At 43.8% G+C, this 18,393-nt stretch overlaps 1 protein-coding gene across 3 annotated transcripts in view; it reads left to right on the top strand.

Moving 5' to 3' along the window:
* plxnb2b (plexin b2b) overlaps positions 1-18,393 on the top strand; it is a 112,902-nt gene that overhangs the window by 61,850 nt on the left and 32,659 nt on the right. For all 3 annotated transcript variants that reach the window (XM_056415851.1, XM_056415850.1, XM_056415849.1), the window contains 6 exons: positions 12,039-13,162; positions 13,712-13,900; positions 14,373-14,498; positions 15,496-15,596; positions 16,763-16,889; positions 17,357-17,516. In XM_056415851.1, the coding sequence (XP_056271826.1) occupies positions 12,041-13,162; positions 13,712-13,900; positions 14,373-14,498; positions 15,496-15,596; positions 16,763-16,889; positions 17,357-17,516 (1,825 nt within the window). In that variant the 5' untranslated portion in view covers positions 12,039-12,040. The remainder of the gene's footprint in view (positions 1-12,038; positions 13,163-13,711; positions 13,901-14,372; positions 14,499-15,495; positions 15,597-16,762; positions 16,890-17,356; positions 17,517-18,393) is intronic.

An 18,393-nucleotide genomic window follows, 5' to 3' on the forward strand; every position in this document is an offset into this window, starting at 1 on the left:
TCTATCGGATATGACAACACTGTGCTCACCAAAGAAGCTGCTGATGTCTGTGAAGATGACATCATCGCTACACCAAAGTCAGTCGGTGTGAAAAGTCAGAAGATCAGACTACTGTAAAACTATGGGAAACAACTTTGGTCGGTCAAAGATGAAGCATGGAGTGGGTTTATAACCTGCGATGGTTGTTTACAATTGTTATAGTTTTACTGTTCAACTGAGGTTGGCTAATTGGGGATAGTATTGTTCCGGTGTGATCGGAGCATCATGCATCAATGAACTTCCCTTTAGCGATGTTCAGAACTGCAACTAATGTTTTTTTTTCTCATGTGACCTGCTAGACCTGCTGTTAGTGATTCATTGTTTGGTTTTTATGTAAGAAAATAGTGAAACTTCTTCATTGCATCAACATTTTCAAATTGCATGTTTTGTCTGAGCAACAGTAAAAAAAATCCAAAGATAATCAGTTTACTATCATTGAGGGAAAAACTAACTAATCAATTATTCAAAATAAGTTTCTGTTTTATTAATTAACAAAAGTTTCAGCTGTAGTGAGGTCACATTTTATACTTCAGCAATGAACCTGCTGATTGCTATTGTGACGAACAAATATGATCCAAGTTGTATTGGCCTTCGAATTAGCCTTTAGGAGATGGACCTAACGAGCTCTGTGTCATTTAAAAAAAAAGCCCATGCGTATCATTTGGCTGCTAACGAACCCTCAGCATTTAGTAGCTCAACAAACCTTCAAATAAAACCTTGGTTGCCCCGTGCTCGCTCGCTCCTCGGAGGCCTGACTCAGACGATCCTCTCTGTCCGTCTGAGCTCTGAGAACACGGAAGTGCAGACTCAACCATGGCGACGGTAGCAGAGGGAGGTTTGTGTGCCCACAGGGCCTGCACGGTATTCCCACAACCACCAGCACATTTAAAAATACTTCTGCGTTGCTGTTTGTCATGCAAAAAGGGAAAGCACCAAGACAGAAGATTGATCTATGGCAGCTCTCTCTCTTTTTCTGTCTTTCTCTCTCCTTTCTTTTTTTAAAGTTTGTGAGGAACTAGTAACTGGTCAGTTTCGTACTGATGCCTCTCTATCGCCGATATATACGCAAACGAGATCATCAGTGATAAAGTCTGGCGTAGTTATTGTTAATGGTTGTCTGCGAGGACACCGGTCAGGATTCTGCACAAAATCAGATTAAACTAGAATGGGCACTCGATAGAGCACATACCTTCGCATATCACAAGATTAGGCATTGAATTATGAACATTTTGGCATTAGTTGCATGCCAATTGGATAAAAATTGACCGTGCTATGGTAAAAAGAAGATTGTGACCTTTTCTTGACCTTGACCTTTGACCCGATCGATCCCAACGTCTAATCAAATGGTCCCCGGATAATAACCAATCATCCCACCAAATTTCATGCGATTCAAGAAGATGTTGACCTTTTTCTTGACTTTGACCCGATCGATCCCAAAATCTAATCAAATGGTCCCCGGATAATAACCAATCATCCCACCAAATTTCATGCGATTCGGTTTACAACTTTTTTTGTTCTGCGAATAACACGCATACAAATAAATAAATGAATAAATACACGGCGATCAAAACATAACCTTCCGCATTTTCAATGCAAGTTCACCAGAAACTCCTTTTTTTTTTTAGCTCAGACTCCAGCTGGGCAGACCCGGCTCCTGCAGTCTGAAGGCTCTTGCGCTAGAAGGAGAGCCTCAGCATCTCCTCCTCTGCCGTCCCCTGCCAAGTCAACACCCATCTTCTTGTGTCCTTCTGTTAACTTATTCCCCTCTCTTTCTCACGTTTCTTCCCTTCTCTCTTCCCATGCATCCCTCCTTCCGTCTCCCCCTGTGCCTTCTTTTCTCCTCCTCCACCGCTCTGTCTGTCTGGCCATCTCGTTTAAGTCGGTGACATTTGATGTGAAGTGATGCGGGCCCGAGAGCTCACAGACGCTGACTCATAAAAAAACACATGCGCATCGAGGACTTGATGTGGAGGGAAAGGTCAGGCCTACTCTCCGAGGGCCTAATCACCCACTCTCATTGAGTGGCTTGCTCACTCAGTCACGATTGATTGATTGAGTGTGTCTGTGTGTGTGTGTGTGTGTGTGTGTGGTTGTACATGTGTGTGTGTGCCTGATAAATGTGGTCACTGGTGTGACTTAGTCGGCGAATGTAGGCGAGTGCTGCGCCTCGAGAGATGATTGGTGTGCGAAAGTGCGTTTATTGGAAAATGTGCATTTCTCTCTCGTGGACGTAGGAATAGCGGATGACCGCATTGAGTCATCAGGTGACACGCAAAGACAAATGTGTGCGCAAACACATACGCGCCGTCCTCTTGCCCGAACATGTGGTGTAATCAGCGGCCTTATCGTGGGAACTGTGGGGCTGCAAAAGGCTCATTAACTTCCCCCTGAGTCTTTTTTCTTTAGAGAGGGGATTGGCCAAGACGAGTGGGCCACACTTCTGTTTTGCCCCTCTTAACGCAGTCCTATTCTCCACTCGGCTTCTGATTCAAGTGATTGTGCTTGTGTGCGCATGGATGCGTGACGATCCTCTTTACCTCACGCCTCGTCCTCGCTGATGTTGCTGTGCTTATTCCCTCATTAGTTGACCTTCAGCGGCACCCCCTTCCTAGTTTAGTTTCGAGCAGCCGCGAGCAGAGCAGGGCACCGGGGATTACGTATTAAAGAGCCTCAGCTGCTCTGCGGCTCCTGTAGCTCAGTGTTCGGCCACCGAGGCCTGATAATGGTGTTTGTTTAGCCATTAGTCAGGCCCTGCTTAGCAGCTCGCTCCCCTCTGGCTGCTGACACACTGATGGATGATGGATGAAGATAGCGGGGTCGGCGGACGGAGGGATGAGTGTTGTGTGGAGTGGTTTCAATAGCGTCAAGAATATTTGTTGAAAGTGTACGGCACTGAGGAGGAGTGGTGGAGGTCGTCCGTGCAAATTTGGATTTTCAATAATTAATATGAGAGGAGAAAGTGAGTAGGTGCTCTTGTGTTATGAGTCGAGGTTTCGTGTCGAGGCGCACGTATTTATCAGACTCCATCCTTCCTGTGATTCGGTTTCGTCGTCCGACTAATTAAAAACGAGCCAAGTCTATTTCCTTCTGCACGGCCAACAGAAAGACCTCCTTCACGCTGGAAGCTATTTAATTTTATGAGGTATTCTTTGCAGCTAATTTAGCTATTACTGTTTAAGCTCTAAACGTGACCCTTTCTCCATATGTCGAGGAGAGATTTCTAATCTTTGGGCTATTACTTGATAGCTTAGTCATTAACAAAAGCTGGAATCTTTCTGGGCCTCAGCCAACCATTATGCCGCCACTCTTACAGTACGAAGACCCTGTTCACACTCTGACTCATTTCAACAAGTGACAGGCACCTGCCAGCCCGCACAAAGGAACTATGGAGACTCAGCTGGTGGTCCTGTCTTTCTGTCTCTCGATCATCTCTTCATCCCTCCCGACGTCTTTTCTGAGATTACCTCTCTCTCGCTCATTCAGCTCTCACGCCTCTGGAAATAACCCTAACCCCCTAACCCCTAACCCCTGGAAAAAGAAATATCACTTAACAACAACAGTAAAGCTCATTGTGTAGTTCAATACGCAAACAAAAAGTTATGGGGGGAAAAAAACAACAACAAAAATGGGGGTTCAGCTTTTGCTGTAATTAGTTATTGGCGAGCAACAGATGGGTGCAGTGACCGTGGATTTCTTCGACGTCATGTAATCGGGCAGAGCATTGAGAAAACCTGATATCCCCTGCTGGATGAGTATCTCCTGGCCAACATCAATTTCTTGTGACCAAGTTTCTAATCTGCTTTCTTAAGAGTATGCATGTGCAGGATAAAAATGTAAAATGAGTAACTGCCGGTGAATTAAAGGGCAGATGATTACACGGAATAATTACAAGTAATGCGTCCTTGTAAGTAATTCCATCCGACGTCAGACTACAAGTGAAACTAACACAAAGTACCTGCGATAGTCTAAGTTTGTTTCCCCCCCCCTCCGCTCAACATTTATTTGATAAATGCAAACAGTTTCACTTAAACACACACAAAGAAAGTCAGCAGTATGTCAGTTAAATCAAGGATGAACTGCAATATGAGGTATTTCGTATGAAAGACATCTGGTTACTAACCTGCTGCATGTATGGAGCAGGTTTTAAACCACTAACTCATGCCACCGTCACAGGGAGGTTACCAGGTTTGGTAGCTTGTACAGAGAAAACACCTATGCCCACCCACCGTGTCTGGCAACCCACACTGTCATCAAAGATGCTGCACAGAAGTACATGACAGATGGATGGACAAATTGTAAACCGAATAATACTTTTTTTCAAACTAATCAGATATAACGTGTTGATTACTGAGCTTCGGAGGTGTTGGAAGCTGTATATTTTCACATTGAACAGATCCAGGCTTGCTGCCTCTCTCTGCTTCCAATGTTTATTTTAAGCTGGGCTAAACACGTCCCGGCACCACCTCTGCACCTATCGCACAAACACACGGGATTGATACCAAGCTTCTCATCTCACTCTTGGACTGAAAGCAAATAGGCACGTTTCCTAAAAAGTGTCCTTTTTAAGAACGAAGCTACGATAAAGAGACATCGGTTATCCTCGTGCTCCGGTACAGACTTTTCATTTGAATTCTTCTAAGAGGCTAAAGCGATCAGTCACCACACGATCAGTTTTCCCCTTGAAACCAAACTAAAGCCGGGCACTGAGACTAACCCGCATTACAAGATACCTTCATGGCTCATTGGCGTTTATGCTGGTGAAGTGAAATCATTATAACCAATAAGGTGTGTAATGGATTTCTTCCCAGCAGTCAGTCTGCCTGCCTGACTTCTTAATTGTGGCTGCATGTGTGTTGAGAAGCTGCACGTAAGTGGAGGGTGAGTGTGTGTTGGGCGCAGAGGATCGCCTAAGGGTGCCATGCGGATTAGAGAGGATGCCCTCCAACCAGAGGAAGTCGGGATTTAAGTCCCTGTGTGTGTGTGTGTGTGTGTGTGTGTGTGTGAGCGAGCGAGCAAGCGTCAAACTTGCTGAAGTGCCCTTGAGCAAAAGAATGAGTTATTACCTGTTCTTTGAAAGAGAGTCTGATCTCTGACAGGAGTGAGAGAAAAGAAATTCCCTCCAGCGATCAAGCAACTTGTCAAAAAGAAAATGATTTTCTGATACGATAAGTCGACTAACCAATTGCGTGATTGACAGAAAATTACCCAGTGACGATGTTCATAATCAATTTGAGCAAAATATGTCAAACCTGATCCAGTTTCATGAATGTAAAGATTTGCAGTTTTCTACATATATGATGTCATTTGGTGACAGGATATTCACCAATTTATATATTTTTTTTAAATCCCCACAAATCTGCAGATTAGTTGATATGGTAAACCCTTTTTATTTGCCACCCTAGTTGTGGAAAAATGGGCAGCTGTTTCCATACGCCGCAACAGTGATGGCTCTCGGATGTTTATCTGAGAGGGAGTCGAGTTGATTAGCGAGCTTGTGTACGCACGTCTGCCCCGACACCTTTTTGTGTGTTTTAGCAACCGTCTGGATGTGGCGGCCGATGTCTGAGAAGCCATTGGCTCCTGAAAGTAGCTTTGCTCCGCCAGACCGGGCCATCTAATCAGGCTTCCCCACATCCGCCAGCTGTGTCCACACGGCAAACAGTCACTCTGTCCCGCTGGAGAGCTGCGACATCCAGCTGGGGGGCGTCGAGAGCCGGTTAGCATCGGGAGATTAGCCCGAGCTGCGGCTGCCCAGACATGGAGAGGTTTGTGTGTTTGTTCGAGAGTCTAACGGTGATTGAAAGATTGCAAGAGACATCGAGGTCGGCGGCGGAGAAAGGTATGAAACGTCCCTGCCCAACGTGCACATTTAAATGTGTACTGTGTGTGTGGGTGTCCTTGTGCCTCTCGTTGCTCAAGTGTCCAGCTGGCGGAGGGGAGATAGCAGGAGCCTTGAAAATGGTGACGGAGCGGTAAACAGATACAGAAGCAGCCTATCGGTCCTAATGAGCAAAAGTGTCGTGCCCAAAAAGGATGGTGCGGGTGTGTGCGGCTCGCGGTCGCACCCGAGTTTCTTGGTCGTACATCAAGTAAGACAAACACACCCGAGAGGGCACGTCGACACACGAGAGGAACACACACACACACACACACACACACACGGTCTATTAGGAGAGCAAAGTGTGATTCACACACTCCTTGGGTCACGGGCAAACTTTAAAGGTGTTCGCATATTTAGGCCAGAGCAGCTGGATCCCAGTGAAATGAACCCGGCCCATCAATCCCCCCCCGCCCGGCGCCACGAATACAATGGCTGTGCCGGCTGCTTTGGTGAGCGTGGTTCTCCCAGTCAGTCAAATTGAAATAAATGAACTGCCAACCCTGACGGCGGGGTAATTGTTCGCATGGAAATTGGATTGTCGTCGTCACAACAGCCTCCCGTCGCAACTCTCGAAACAATTTCACTGTGCGGAAAGGACAAGAGCGCTTGCGTGTCAAAAGAAATGGGAGAGATGGGGAGACGTGCAGAGAAAGAACGAGTTCGCTGCACTCTCCCACTTCATGTTTCATCTTTTAACAAAGCCGCTTGTTCCTGCCTTTTTTTCCCCCTGGGCGGCGGCGGCGGGAAAATAATGGATGAAGATCCCGCCCCTCATTTCCGGCTCTCCTTGTATGGCTCCTAACCCGCGTTGTCATGTTGCCTTGCACACACTTTCATCAGGCCTGTTGTACGCATGGCGCGATTCACTTTAGGGCATTAACCCCTCCCTCACCCACCTACTCCCCCCCCCCCCTCCTCTTCCAGCCCCTAGGGGCCTCTCGGGACATGCAAGTAATTTAATAGCAGTTCGCTTTAATCGACGTGTAACACTTCAATGTAAAGACCCCCCCCCCCCACACACACACACACACACCGATGTCATCTGTCAAAGCCCGCTCTCCGGTGAAGAAAGTGCTGAATATGAGTGATCGCAGTATGGGGTGTTATCCTATTATGTTTTTCGGGGTAGGGCATCTGTTTTTTTATTTATTGTATCAGTTTCCTTTCCGTATCTGTTTTAATGAGTAAGAGGGGCACTCATGCTTGTTCAAAACTTGCCAGGTCAGCAGTTGCGCAAGTGTTTGTGATCTAATCATGACGAACACAGACACACACACACACACACACACACACACACACACATTCTTGTTCTCGCTTCTCTCCTTCCTGATCTCTTGCTCCTTTGCTCAGGCATGCTCAAAGACTTCCTCCTGGTCCCGGTGGGTGTTGTCCTAGAAAGGGGGCGGGGGGTGTCGGCCGAGAGGCATGTGGACTGCCATGCTGGGCTTTAGTGCCCCTGTGTCAAAGAAACACAGCGTGGCTGTTTGAAGAGAAGAGTGTCTCTGTGTGGTCGGAGCGGGATTACCTTGTCAGCACTTCAAGCTGCGCCGGTGCACGTATCGGTGCATGCACATGTATCTCTAAGCTGAAGAATCAGTGTGTGTGTGTGTGTGTGTGCGTGTTTCTGTGCACACCTGCCATGTTTCAATTATCTTTCATTTTACTCTGCTGAGAGCTTCTTTCCCTGTCCAGACGTGTCCTAACTTGTCGAGGGAGGTTGAAAGAAATGGCTCTAAAGTTGTCATAAAATAAAAAAAGAGTGTGAGCGTGTGTGTGTGATGACCAACAAGCCAACAAAGAAACACACCTCCAGGTGCTATTTTCGAGGCTTCTCATGCAAGTACCTCAGCAGTTTTCTCTCCGACTGTTCATTTCCCCCTTTAACAATAAAAAATAAACTGTTGCTGGAAATTCAGACTCACTTTGCCGAATAAAATCTGTCTCTCCAGTTCATTCACAAAGCGATCACGTCTCTATTCATAAGGTTTTTCAGCATGTTCAGTTCAATAGCCCACTGGTCGAGTACAAAATAAACCCGGTGTATACATTTTGTACTTGTTTGTCAAGCTATTTCAGATATATCTCTAAAAATACAACATATTTTATTTAGAAATTGAAGGTAGTCTATCTTTGTGAAACTCTAAAGGGTGGTGGACTGTGTAAACCCCCCAATGAACAGTTGTCATTGGGGGGTTTACACAGTCCACCAACCTTTAGAATTCTGATTATTCGGATATACACTAAAAAAAGAACACAAAACTCATAAAACGGAATTAATAATCAATACATTGTTTTCAGGTTGTCAGCTCAAAAACCACATTTTTGCTCCAGAGTTACCGCATCATTATTGTTTATGTGGCTTTTGGGGTCTTTTTAAAAAAGGCTTTTGATGAGGAAGTATTGTGCAGTCTGTAACGACACTTATAGTCACCAGGGAGGACAACTCCAGCTCCAAAACTACAGATTTTTTCAGCAACGATGAGGATTCGGTTTAATCGGTTCAGTTTAATGATTCTATGTATTTTCCTGTACCTCTAAAGTGAAAAATGTGCACAGGAATTAGTTGATATTTATAATAGTCGGACGGATTTAATTGATCAATTGTGTCTTGTAAAGGATCGCATTTTTCATACGTTCCAGCTTCATTAGCACATGATTTGTTTCATTATTTTTTTATCCCAAGCCATTGGAGGCTTCATTAGCTGCAGGCTGAGGCAGCACGCGGCCTCTAAATTTAGCATCTTTTTATTTATTCAGAATAGCCACGCGTTGGATGCGATGCCCACTTGCCGTGTTCTCTCACAGCAGCTCAGAGACATTTTGAGAAAAGCAAGGTGGGCTGGCCTGTGGAGAAATGGGCCTCATTCCACCTGTGTCACCCCCACCAGACGTCTGTCTCTCCTCAGCTCTTTGAAGCCTCTTTAATTCCAGCGTTCAGGATTAAGCCCATGAAAAAAAGGATAACAAGTGATAGAGCGACAGGAGGAGACATCCTCGGAGAGAACAGGCTCCTTTGAAATATGTTACGAATTTCGTTTGCACTGACCCACAATGAAGCATCCGAGGGATTTTTTCCCTTCTTTTTCTTGATCGAGGGCTGGCTATAGGATTTGCATGAGTGGAACAGGACTCTTTGAAGTCGTGGATGTAAGTGGAACTGGAGTTTTCTGAAACCTAAATGAGCGCCTCGAGACATTGTCCTTGCATTGTACACGACAAACGGAAAGCGATGCTTTGTCACAAAGTGTTTGATTGGAAGTCAAAGGAATCAAGTCTTTTTTTTACAGAAACCATTGACATAATTCACCTTTTGTTTACTCTCTGTGTAGTCTGTATCCCCAACCAAGCAACATTTATAGAAATATGGATATTACAGTTGTTGGTGGATGGCAGACAATTACTATCCTTATTTGCAATAACAGCCACTATTTAGACAATATAGTCATCCTGGTTATTTACAAACGGAAACAAAAACTCTATAAAATAAAGCAAAGCGCTCTTGTTTATATACAGACATTTTGTAGATGCACAGAACTACAATAGGTTTAATTTATATTTACAGAAGCTGCTGATAAAGTTACAAAACACTGGATTTTCCTTCCAGGTGTTTCCACAAACGGAACAAAAATGCACATTAAAGGTCATGTGACATGTCAGACGACCTGAACCTAGATAATCAAAACTGTTCATCCATCAACAGACTGTAAAAGGAGAACAAACTATTTGGCTGTTGCAGAAGACAAAAATGAGAAGTAATTATGATTCAAATCTAAAACATTTGACAGCAGCACCTTTTCGACTAAATCATGAATATTTTTAATGAAACGACAAAGATAGGTATTAAAAATATGGAAAAAATAAGATCTAAATGTGGAAGATGGTGAAAGCCAATGGATGCGGGTTTGACACATCTGACGTTACCGACACCTCAAATTTGACACCCTCGGAGCACATTTGAAGTACACGTCAGTTATCGCAAGTGGTGCATTCAAGCGTTTACTTTTTTTGTCGCATACATTTTTTCTCTGTGTTTTTTGTTGTTTCTAACTTGAGTATAAAGCCACCTACATCCTGCTCTAACGGTTTTGCACGTTACCGCCAAAAGGCAGCCCTAAATACGCCCTAAATAAGGCTTTCTGAGGCTCTCTTTTACAGAGATTACTGAGAAATTGCCTCACAGGGGGCTTCATTTAAGTCTATGATCATTTTTAAGGCAATTTCTTCCAACTTTCTGTGAACATTTTGCAATTTCCCACCACTCTTTGTAAGTGCAGCTTCACTGCGTTTGTTAATGTTGTCAACATTTTTCCAGCTGCAGGAACGTTTTGCAGTTGCATGCATTTTTTTATTAAACGCGGGTTATTGTTGAGCCTCTTAAAGCTGACACATGTTTGTAATTGTCATTCAACCTAGCCAGAGGATATGTCTGTGTAATTGAAGTGTGTTACCTCGGAGCTTAAATAGTTGTTTAAGTGGCGTTTATCTTATTTTGCCCAGCCCTGTACTGTTAATGTAAACATTTCCAAATTTTATTTCAAAACAACATTTTTCTTTTGTCGTCTCCTCTTCGTAAAATCTTGACTCGACCCTAAACCCTTAAAAAACGATAACACGATAAAAGCTTTTCATTGCACCATTTCAATTGGTAATTTAAATATCCAAGGCTATGAATTGAAAAGGGCACGATGCATGTAAGCAGTTAAACTGGTTGTGGGTCGGAAGAAGGACAAAGGTATGAAAGAAATCGAGTGGTCGGCGATTAAAAGCTGATGGAAGTTGCCAGTTCTGGGTAAGAGGTCTAATCAGCGGCCTCCCTTCTTAGTCTGTTGAGGAAAGGCAGGTTAACATAATGAAACCCAACTTTGGCGCGTGACCTCCTTGAAGCGGCAACAGGGGTTTGCAGTTTGATAAACGTGCCTGTGGACTTGACTGGCAAGGTGTAATAAGAGGGAGGGAAGCGTTCAAGCTGCAAAACACATGCAGACACATTTGCCGTGTGCTCAATAGATGTGTCGAAGACACCTGCAGTTACACATTTACCACAGCCTGGGTGAACTCAACAGGCACCTGCTGTGAGCCAGTACATGATGCTGTCTGTATTTTACATTGGACGGTGTGTGATCATGCTTCCTGAGACAAAAAGGTACTTCCTGAGCTCATAGTGCTTGGAGGTGTTGTTGCTGTAAAAATAAAAAAAAGTGCAAATGCATGTTTTTAAATAGTTTTTTATTGTGTTACGGTTTGAGATGGCACTCTGCCTTAATCATTCCTTACCCTCACACAGAGCAGTTGTATTTCTTCTCCAGCGATCATTTCTGATACTTTGTCTATTAAATCCAAATTAACACAACTTTAGAGCTGGAGCAGTAAGTTGAGTCACACTCAAAAAGCTGCACGACATACAGTCGCTTGCTTCTGATGTGTAGCTCTTAAAGGGTCAGTATATCCAAATTTCATGTCGACAGTTAGTCTCTGAGATTTCAGTTTCATAAATGAGAATTTTATTTATAGATAGAAAAATAATCATTGAAAGAACTCAACAGCGACGCAACCATACAAAATACCAATTACTCTGAGCAGTTTTCATGGAAATGACTTATTGCCATATAAATAGTCCCAAAGTAAGAAATTCAGTGTTTTGGAGCAGCTTCTTCAGAGACGGATATCTCAAATACAATCAAATGATCTGCATGGCTCTAGATATGCTAAAGTCATTGAGAACACGAATTGCTGTAACTTCAACAAACTAACTCTTTTAAGGGAATACCTCAACATTTTGAAAAATAGAAGATTACTCCCATATCTGTAGGGTAAAAAAGAAATTTGGAGCTAACTTTTGTCCTCAAATCTAAGATGTTTATGTGTCCTGACTCCAGTTGCACATGTAATTTTGCAAGAAAACTAATAACCATATTTACCAAAACATTCTTTAAGCCCTCGTGATTGGGCCATCTGACTGGTCCAGATGACCACTGCTTTGCATGTCTGAGTGTGTGTCAAGTGTTGTATTTTAACCACACGCCTACTCCACACTGCTGTTTTTGATGGTTACTGTAAATTTATGGGTGCAATTAACTGCATTAATGATTAAACTCCTCTCTTTTTCTTTTCCCTCCAGAGATGGCAAGCTGGGTCTCCCTCCTCCTCTTTCTCTTCTGCCAGCCAGTCTCACAAGCCCAGGAGGAAAGCAGCACCATCCTGGAGTACATCTCCAAGACCTCCATCGACAATGTGGTCCAGGACCCCCAAACCGGACTAATCTACCTGGGGGCGGTCAACGCCATCTACCAGCTGGGGCCGTCGCTCCAGTGGCAAGCTCAGTTTGAGACGGGCCCCAAGGAGGACGCCCGGACCTGTACGCCTCCTTCCTCCACCTGCCAGGACACGAAGCCCATGCCCAACCTCAACAAGCTTCTGCTGGTCCATCCGTCCAACGGGTCGCTCATCGTCTGCGGCAGCCGCTACCGAGGAATCTGCTCCCTCCTCAACCTGACCAACGTGGCCGAGCAGCTGTATTACAGTGACAATAAAGGAGAGAGGACTTACGTGGCGAGCATAGAGGACAAGGTGAACGTGGTGGGCGTCATGTCCACCTACTTGAGAGAGAATCGCTCCTTCAGCGTGTTTCTCGTCGGGAAGGGCTACGGAAGCCTGGACAGTACAAAACTCATCAGCACGCGAATCCTTCAGGACTTCCGCGATTGGGTGGTGTTCGAGAGCATCATCGAGGCGTCCACGGTGCAGACGACGCCGTTTGCTCCCAAGTACCTGCATGACTTCCGCCACGCCTTCAAAGAGGACGGTTTTGTTTATTTCCTCTTTTCGCGGACGCTCGACGGTTTGGATAATAAAAACCTCACCTTTGTGTCTCGTCTTTGCGAAGATGACCACCATTACTACTCCCACACGGAGCTCCAGTTGAACTGCGGCCAAAACCAAAATAACAAATACAACAAAGTTCAAGCCGCGTACGTGGCTTCTCCGGGAAAAGAGCTTGCGCGACTCATGACCGAATCGGGTATTTATGGGAAGGTCGTCTCATGGAGCAAAGTTCTCTTCGTGGTGGCGAGTCCCGACGACGACGTCAACGAATCGGCTCTCTGCATGTACCCACTCGATTTCATCAACGAGCGTCTGGTGGACCTCAGCAGCGCCTGCTACAGCGACTCGGGGAAAATCTCCGGGTTTCCCGCTGTGGACATCGCCTACTCATCTAAAACTGAATGCACATCAACAATTCCTGTAAGTGTTTCTCTTGTGTCCGCTGTTTAAAGTTTTTGAAATGGAGTTTGGAGTAACAGCTGTAACTGGGATATGTTTTGAAGCATCCGCATAATTTATGGATGTGTCACTGTTTACTTTATTGTCTCAATGTTTGCTTTGTTCTGCAGATCTTCTTTTGTTCATTGTTCTCTTTCAAGCTCTCGTTCCGTCTCAAACATCTTTCCTCCTTCCATGTCGCTTTTCCCAAATCCCTCAAATCATCCAGAATAACTACATATAGTGGTGGGCAAATCACCATCAACTTTCATGGTTTACATCAAAGAATTTACATATAAAGCAAATGTAACATCTAATACTGCCTACCACAAACATGTTAATTAGAAAAAATCCCCTCTTGAAAAAAGCTTTACAAAATATGATTTGCTCTTATTTTGTTAAAAAATGTATCCTTAAAAAAAGCGTACTAAAAATGCACCTACAATGCAGTTTATTCCCACTTATAGTGTTTGGATTAAAGCGTTCAAAATGTCTCATCACCCTTGTTGTTTTATCCTTTTTCTTTTATAGAAGGACATGTTGGAGAAGTACAAGTGTGGTGCAGACTTCCTGCCTTCCCCTCTGGCCAGCGTCCCGAGATTTGCCTTAAAGGCAGAGGCGGTTTGGACCCATGTTGACTTGCTGACTGCCGTGGCCGTTGCTGTGGAGAACGATCACACCATCGCCTTCTTGGGGAACACCCAGGGGGAGGTCCATAAGGTAGAGTTGTACTCTTCTCTGCTAGACTTAATGTGTTTCTTCCTTTTAACCCTCCTGTTACCTTAGGGTCAATTTGACCCCATTCAATGTTTAATGTCTGTGTTCTTTCGGGTCAATTTGACCCCAGGCTGTTTTTCACTGTGTCAAACATATAAGAAATATCAACTTTGTAATATATTTAAAGGGCTATTTAGGTAGTCAACAAACAAACATAAAGTACCTCACACTTAAACTTGGAAAACAATATTAATTCTAATAATTTTCTGGAGGTTTTAATTGCTGGGGTCAAATTGACCCCAAGGGTAAAATATGTCAGTAAATATAAAGATAACAGGAGGGTTAAACATTGAATGGGGTCAAATTGACCCTAAGGTAACAGGAGGGTTAAACATTTAGTCTTACCTGAGGGAAGCAGGATGAGGGAATTAAAGACTTCACATCTGACAGCGCTACCTGTTTGTTTTCCATCCAGGTACACCTGCTCGAGATGGGACACTGGTACAGTCAGGCTCCTGGCAAGACCATGGGAGAGAAGGTCAACAAGAACCTTTTCTTTGATCTCAGTCAAAGCAACCTCTACATTACCACAGGAAAAAAGGTGTGTATGTCAGGGCCCTTTTGTGTAACACATATCATCTATAACACTTGTCTACATAGGAGGCGTTCTAGCATGTAGGTTACGCCACATTTTTGCAGCGAAGAACAAACAGATAGGGGAGGGGTACAGCGAGGGGAGATTGACGACGAGTTAATTGGTGGCAGATGGCGTTGTTCTCTTGGACAGATGAAATATAAATAAATAAAATAAAGTGCTAAAATGGATCACCAAATATTCTACGTGTGTAGTCTATGTCTGGGCACTGAGGTAAAATCAGTGGAGCAAGAGGGACTTTTTTTTGTGTGTGAATTAAATTGATTAAAACGAGTAATACCCAAATGTAAAAGTATTATCAGCACATTTCCTGTGGAATCAAAAGCAATAACTGTCCCTTTCAGAATGTTATATAATTGTTCTATATCTTACAATGCTGGATTTGTATTGTAGTAATGTCTAAGCAGCAGTTGAATATGCTATAGGTAGTGGTCGTAGATCTAAATCCAATTCCACAAACCTAATACTATTGGGTACTTTAATCTATAACACTGTCTCATATTTTACAAGATGAGAGCACTATATGTAACCCGATAATAACACCGCGTTTCAATTGAATTTTCCCTTCTTTCAGTCCGAGTCACTGTAGAACTAGGAGATTTGATTCAGAGCTCTGGAACGAGGCTCGATGATGATCTATCAAAGTTAAAATCCTGCCGGCACACCTGGCCTATCTGCTGTCCTGTCGAGCACTTGAACTCGATGCTTCCCACCACTGGGTACAATAAACATTTAGCATGCAGGGAGAGGCAGTTGTTTCCGTAATTGAACACGGGGCGCAGACATGCGACGGGAAGTCTCTTTGCTTTGACAAACTCGTACTCTGCACACCTGCGACAAACTAAGGATAATCTCTCGACGTATTTTAAATGCCCCGTATTGTCGAGCAGTGTCCCCCCCTGAGGTGCACTGTTTGATCATGTTTCACGACGCTGTGCTCCAGATCACCAAGGTGCCGGTGCAGACGTGCCTCCAAAAGAAGGACTGCCAATCATGTGTGGAACTGAGGGACCCTTACTGTGGCTGGTGTGTCCTGGAGGGCAGGTGAGGATCACACTCGCACTGAAAAACGCATGCGCACAGCGACAGACCAGCACAAAACACCCACGCATGCAATTCCATCTGTAAAACACAGCAGGGTCTTTGTTCAGTTTTTTATTGCAGACACTTTTAGTACCCCTTTGTGTTCTTATTCGAGCTCCTCGTGTCCGCGCAGCCGTAAGGAATTAAAGCTGTTTGTCAGCCTCATGCAGCGAAGACAGTCTGTGCAATTTACTCTCATCGGCCTATATTTATCAGGGTCTTGAGGGGTAGATGGGGCGGTGTGTATCATCTATTTTACAAGGATGTGAGCAGGGAAGAGCAAAATATCAGAAAAACAGTCGTGTTCCTCTGGAGGTTGTTGATATTCTTATTCAGAGACGATGCACCCTCTTTGCTGAGCTTTAAAGCTGCAGAGTTTAGCAGATCAGTCAATGACAAATTAATCTGCGACTATTTTGATTATCTTTTCGCTCATTGTTCAAATAAAACATCTGATGATTCCAGTTTTCCATTCGATGACAAGAACTTGATCAAGGAAACTGTGACAGCCATTATTCTCCGTTTTCAGATGTTTCATCGACAAAATGATTGTTGTGATGAAGAAATAATGATTAGAGAGATGGATAATGAAAATAGTCCTTCAAAGCGACTAACATGTTTGCTTTTCGCTCTTCAATAATACATCTTGAAATCTATTTAATGACCATTCATTTATTGTATTGTGTGCTCCTGTTGGTTTTCACATTATTGACATCATCTCTGTCTGCATTCGGTTTCTAGTGTGCATATTTGTTTTAATTGTGTTATACCTAGTTTTTGGTCCCAAAAAAAAATCCATTTCCTCTGCAATATACTTTCATAAAATCAGACTGTACATTGTCAAATGTTTTTTCACATTATTTCACACCGCAAAACCAGAAACCAATGTAGGCCTTTTAGTTTTTTATACTTTATTATATAACTGTTTCACTATATCCATCACTAATCTTGGAAGTCTGCACAGGGACACCGCTGAGTCACTTGAGCATGCGGTGGTGATTGACGGAAGCAAAATTGAAAATCAGTTGGAGTCCATAGGCTTTGTTTCTTTGAGGCCTTGTACTGTAAAAGCGTCGAGGGGTTGTGGAGCAGAGGCCGATGGGAGTTTGCTCATTCTTTGTCTGAAGGTGTACCAGGAGGTCTGAGTGCCGACGGGCGGAGGAGAAGAATGGCTGGCTGTGGAGCCCCAGGCAGCAGTGTGTCAAGATCGTCTCCTTCTATCCCCCAAACCTTTCTTGTAAAAAGACTCAGAAGGTACTGCGCCGCTTCTCCATCTCACGTTCTCTCTTTGTTGTTCCCTGCTCCTCTTTCCGTCTCTCTTTGGCTCTGCAGACGTGTCTCACATGTACGTCACACAAACATGCACCGCCTGAGAAACAAACTGTTTCCATTGTGAATCGCAGACCTCAGGCTCAAGGTCTTCCTGCCTCACTATCGATCCATTTAGAAAACTCCAAACTGGCTTATTATAACCGACCTGGATGATTGTGCTCACAGCCTGAAGATGTAGAGCCTCTCCTGTGCACTTTCTCTAAAAAAATATATATGTATATTTTCTCTTTTTCCCCATTTCCTGACTCACACTTTTATATCCACAAACAGAAACCAATCAATCCCCGGGCTTTAAAAGGAAACGGTTATACAGAGATCAGAATCACACCGAGCAGCGAAAATGAATATCAATTAAAGTGATATTAATGTATATTTAATTCTGCGTTCAGGTGAAGATCAACATCCCCTCCCTTCCTGCGATTGGGCTTTCTGACCGTTTGCTCTGCTCCATTAAGTCGTTCAAAAGTGAAGGCACCATGTCTGACTCTGGTCAGGTCTCCTGCAATCTACCCGACCCTTCACTTATACCACCCACACCTGAGGACCAAGGTAGGTCCTTTTTAATGAACAGTATCTCTCTTTAATACATCCTCTTTCAAGGCAAATGTCTGTTGTTATCCATTAGAACGAAGGTTCTATGCATCATCAATGGGCAAAGCCGTTCAAGTGAGCAAATAGCCTCAGGGTTTGGGGACCTTGAGGGGCCCAAAAAGCCTCAGGTTTTACAGTATGTCAGATGGTTTTGGAAATTAAATTAATTGTGTATTTTTCTGGAATTCACACCATTGAACCACTCAACTAAGTTGTGTTATTAGCAAATCTCGTGGCCTTGTTTTATAGAGGCGTATACTATTCTAATTATTTTTTGGGGGGCTTTATAATTCTAGTTTATGCCTTTGGTACACACATCCATGTCCCCCATGGGATAATTGGTAAAACTGAATTGAAGAATATTCATTAGTTGCATATTATTTACTGTCATTTGATATCAGAAAAAGCCAACACCTGCTCACTTATGTCATGCCTCCAAAGTTTTAGTATTTTGTGTGAACTCTTTCTATGTACAAAATTGTGAATATTGCATCATCCAGTTTCTTTGGATAAACCACTTCCTTGCACCGGCCGTTATGGAGCTTGTTTGCCTGTTGTTCTGCGTAACTTTAATAGCCATGGGTGCGGTTTCCACTTTTGAAGATCCAAGTAGGAAACATAGTCACTCATTTGTGACGCCGAGTAAATGTGCTGGCGTTACCTTATTGGAAACTAATGACGTTCCCATCAGCCTCGGCTGTACTTTGTGTGTTTCGCTAATTTAGCAAATGTATTCGCGCTAACATGCTGAACTGAAATGAGCAACATTAACTGGTGAACATCAGCATGTTGGCATCATCATTTTGAGCCTGTAAGCACGACGACAAGAGCTTTT

The sequence above is a fragment of the Pseudoliparis swirei genome, chromosome 6 (genome assembly GCF_029220125.1).
Source record: "Pseudoliparis swirei isolate HS2019 ecotype Mariana Trench chromosome 6, NWPU_hadal_v1, whole genome shotgun sequence".
Taxonomy (NCBI): Eukaryota; Metazoa; Chordata; class Actinopteri; order Perciformes; family Liparidae; genus Pseudoliparis; species Pseudoliparis swirei.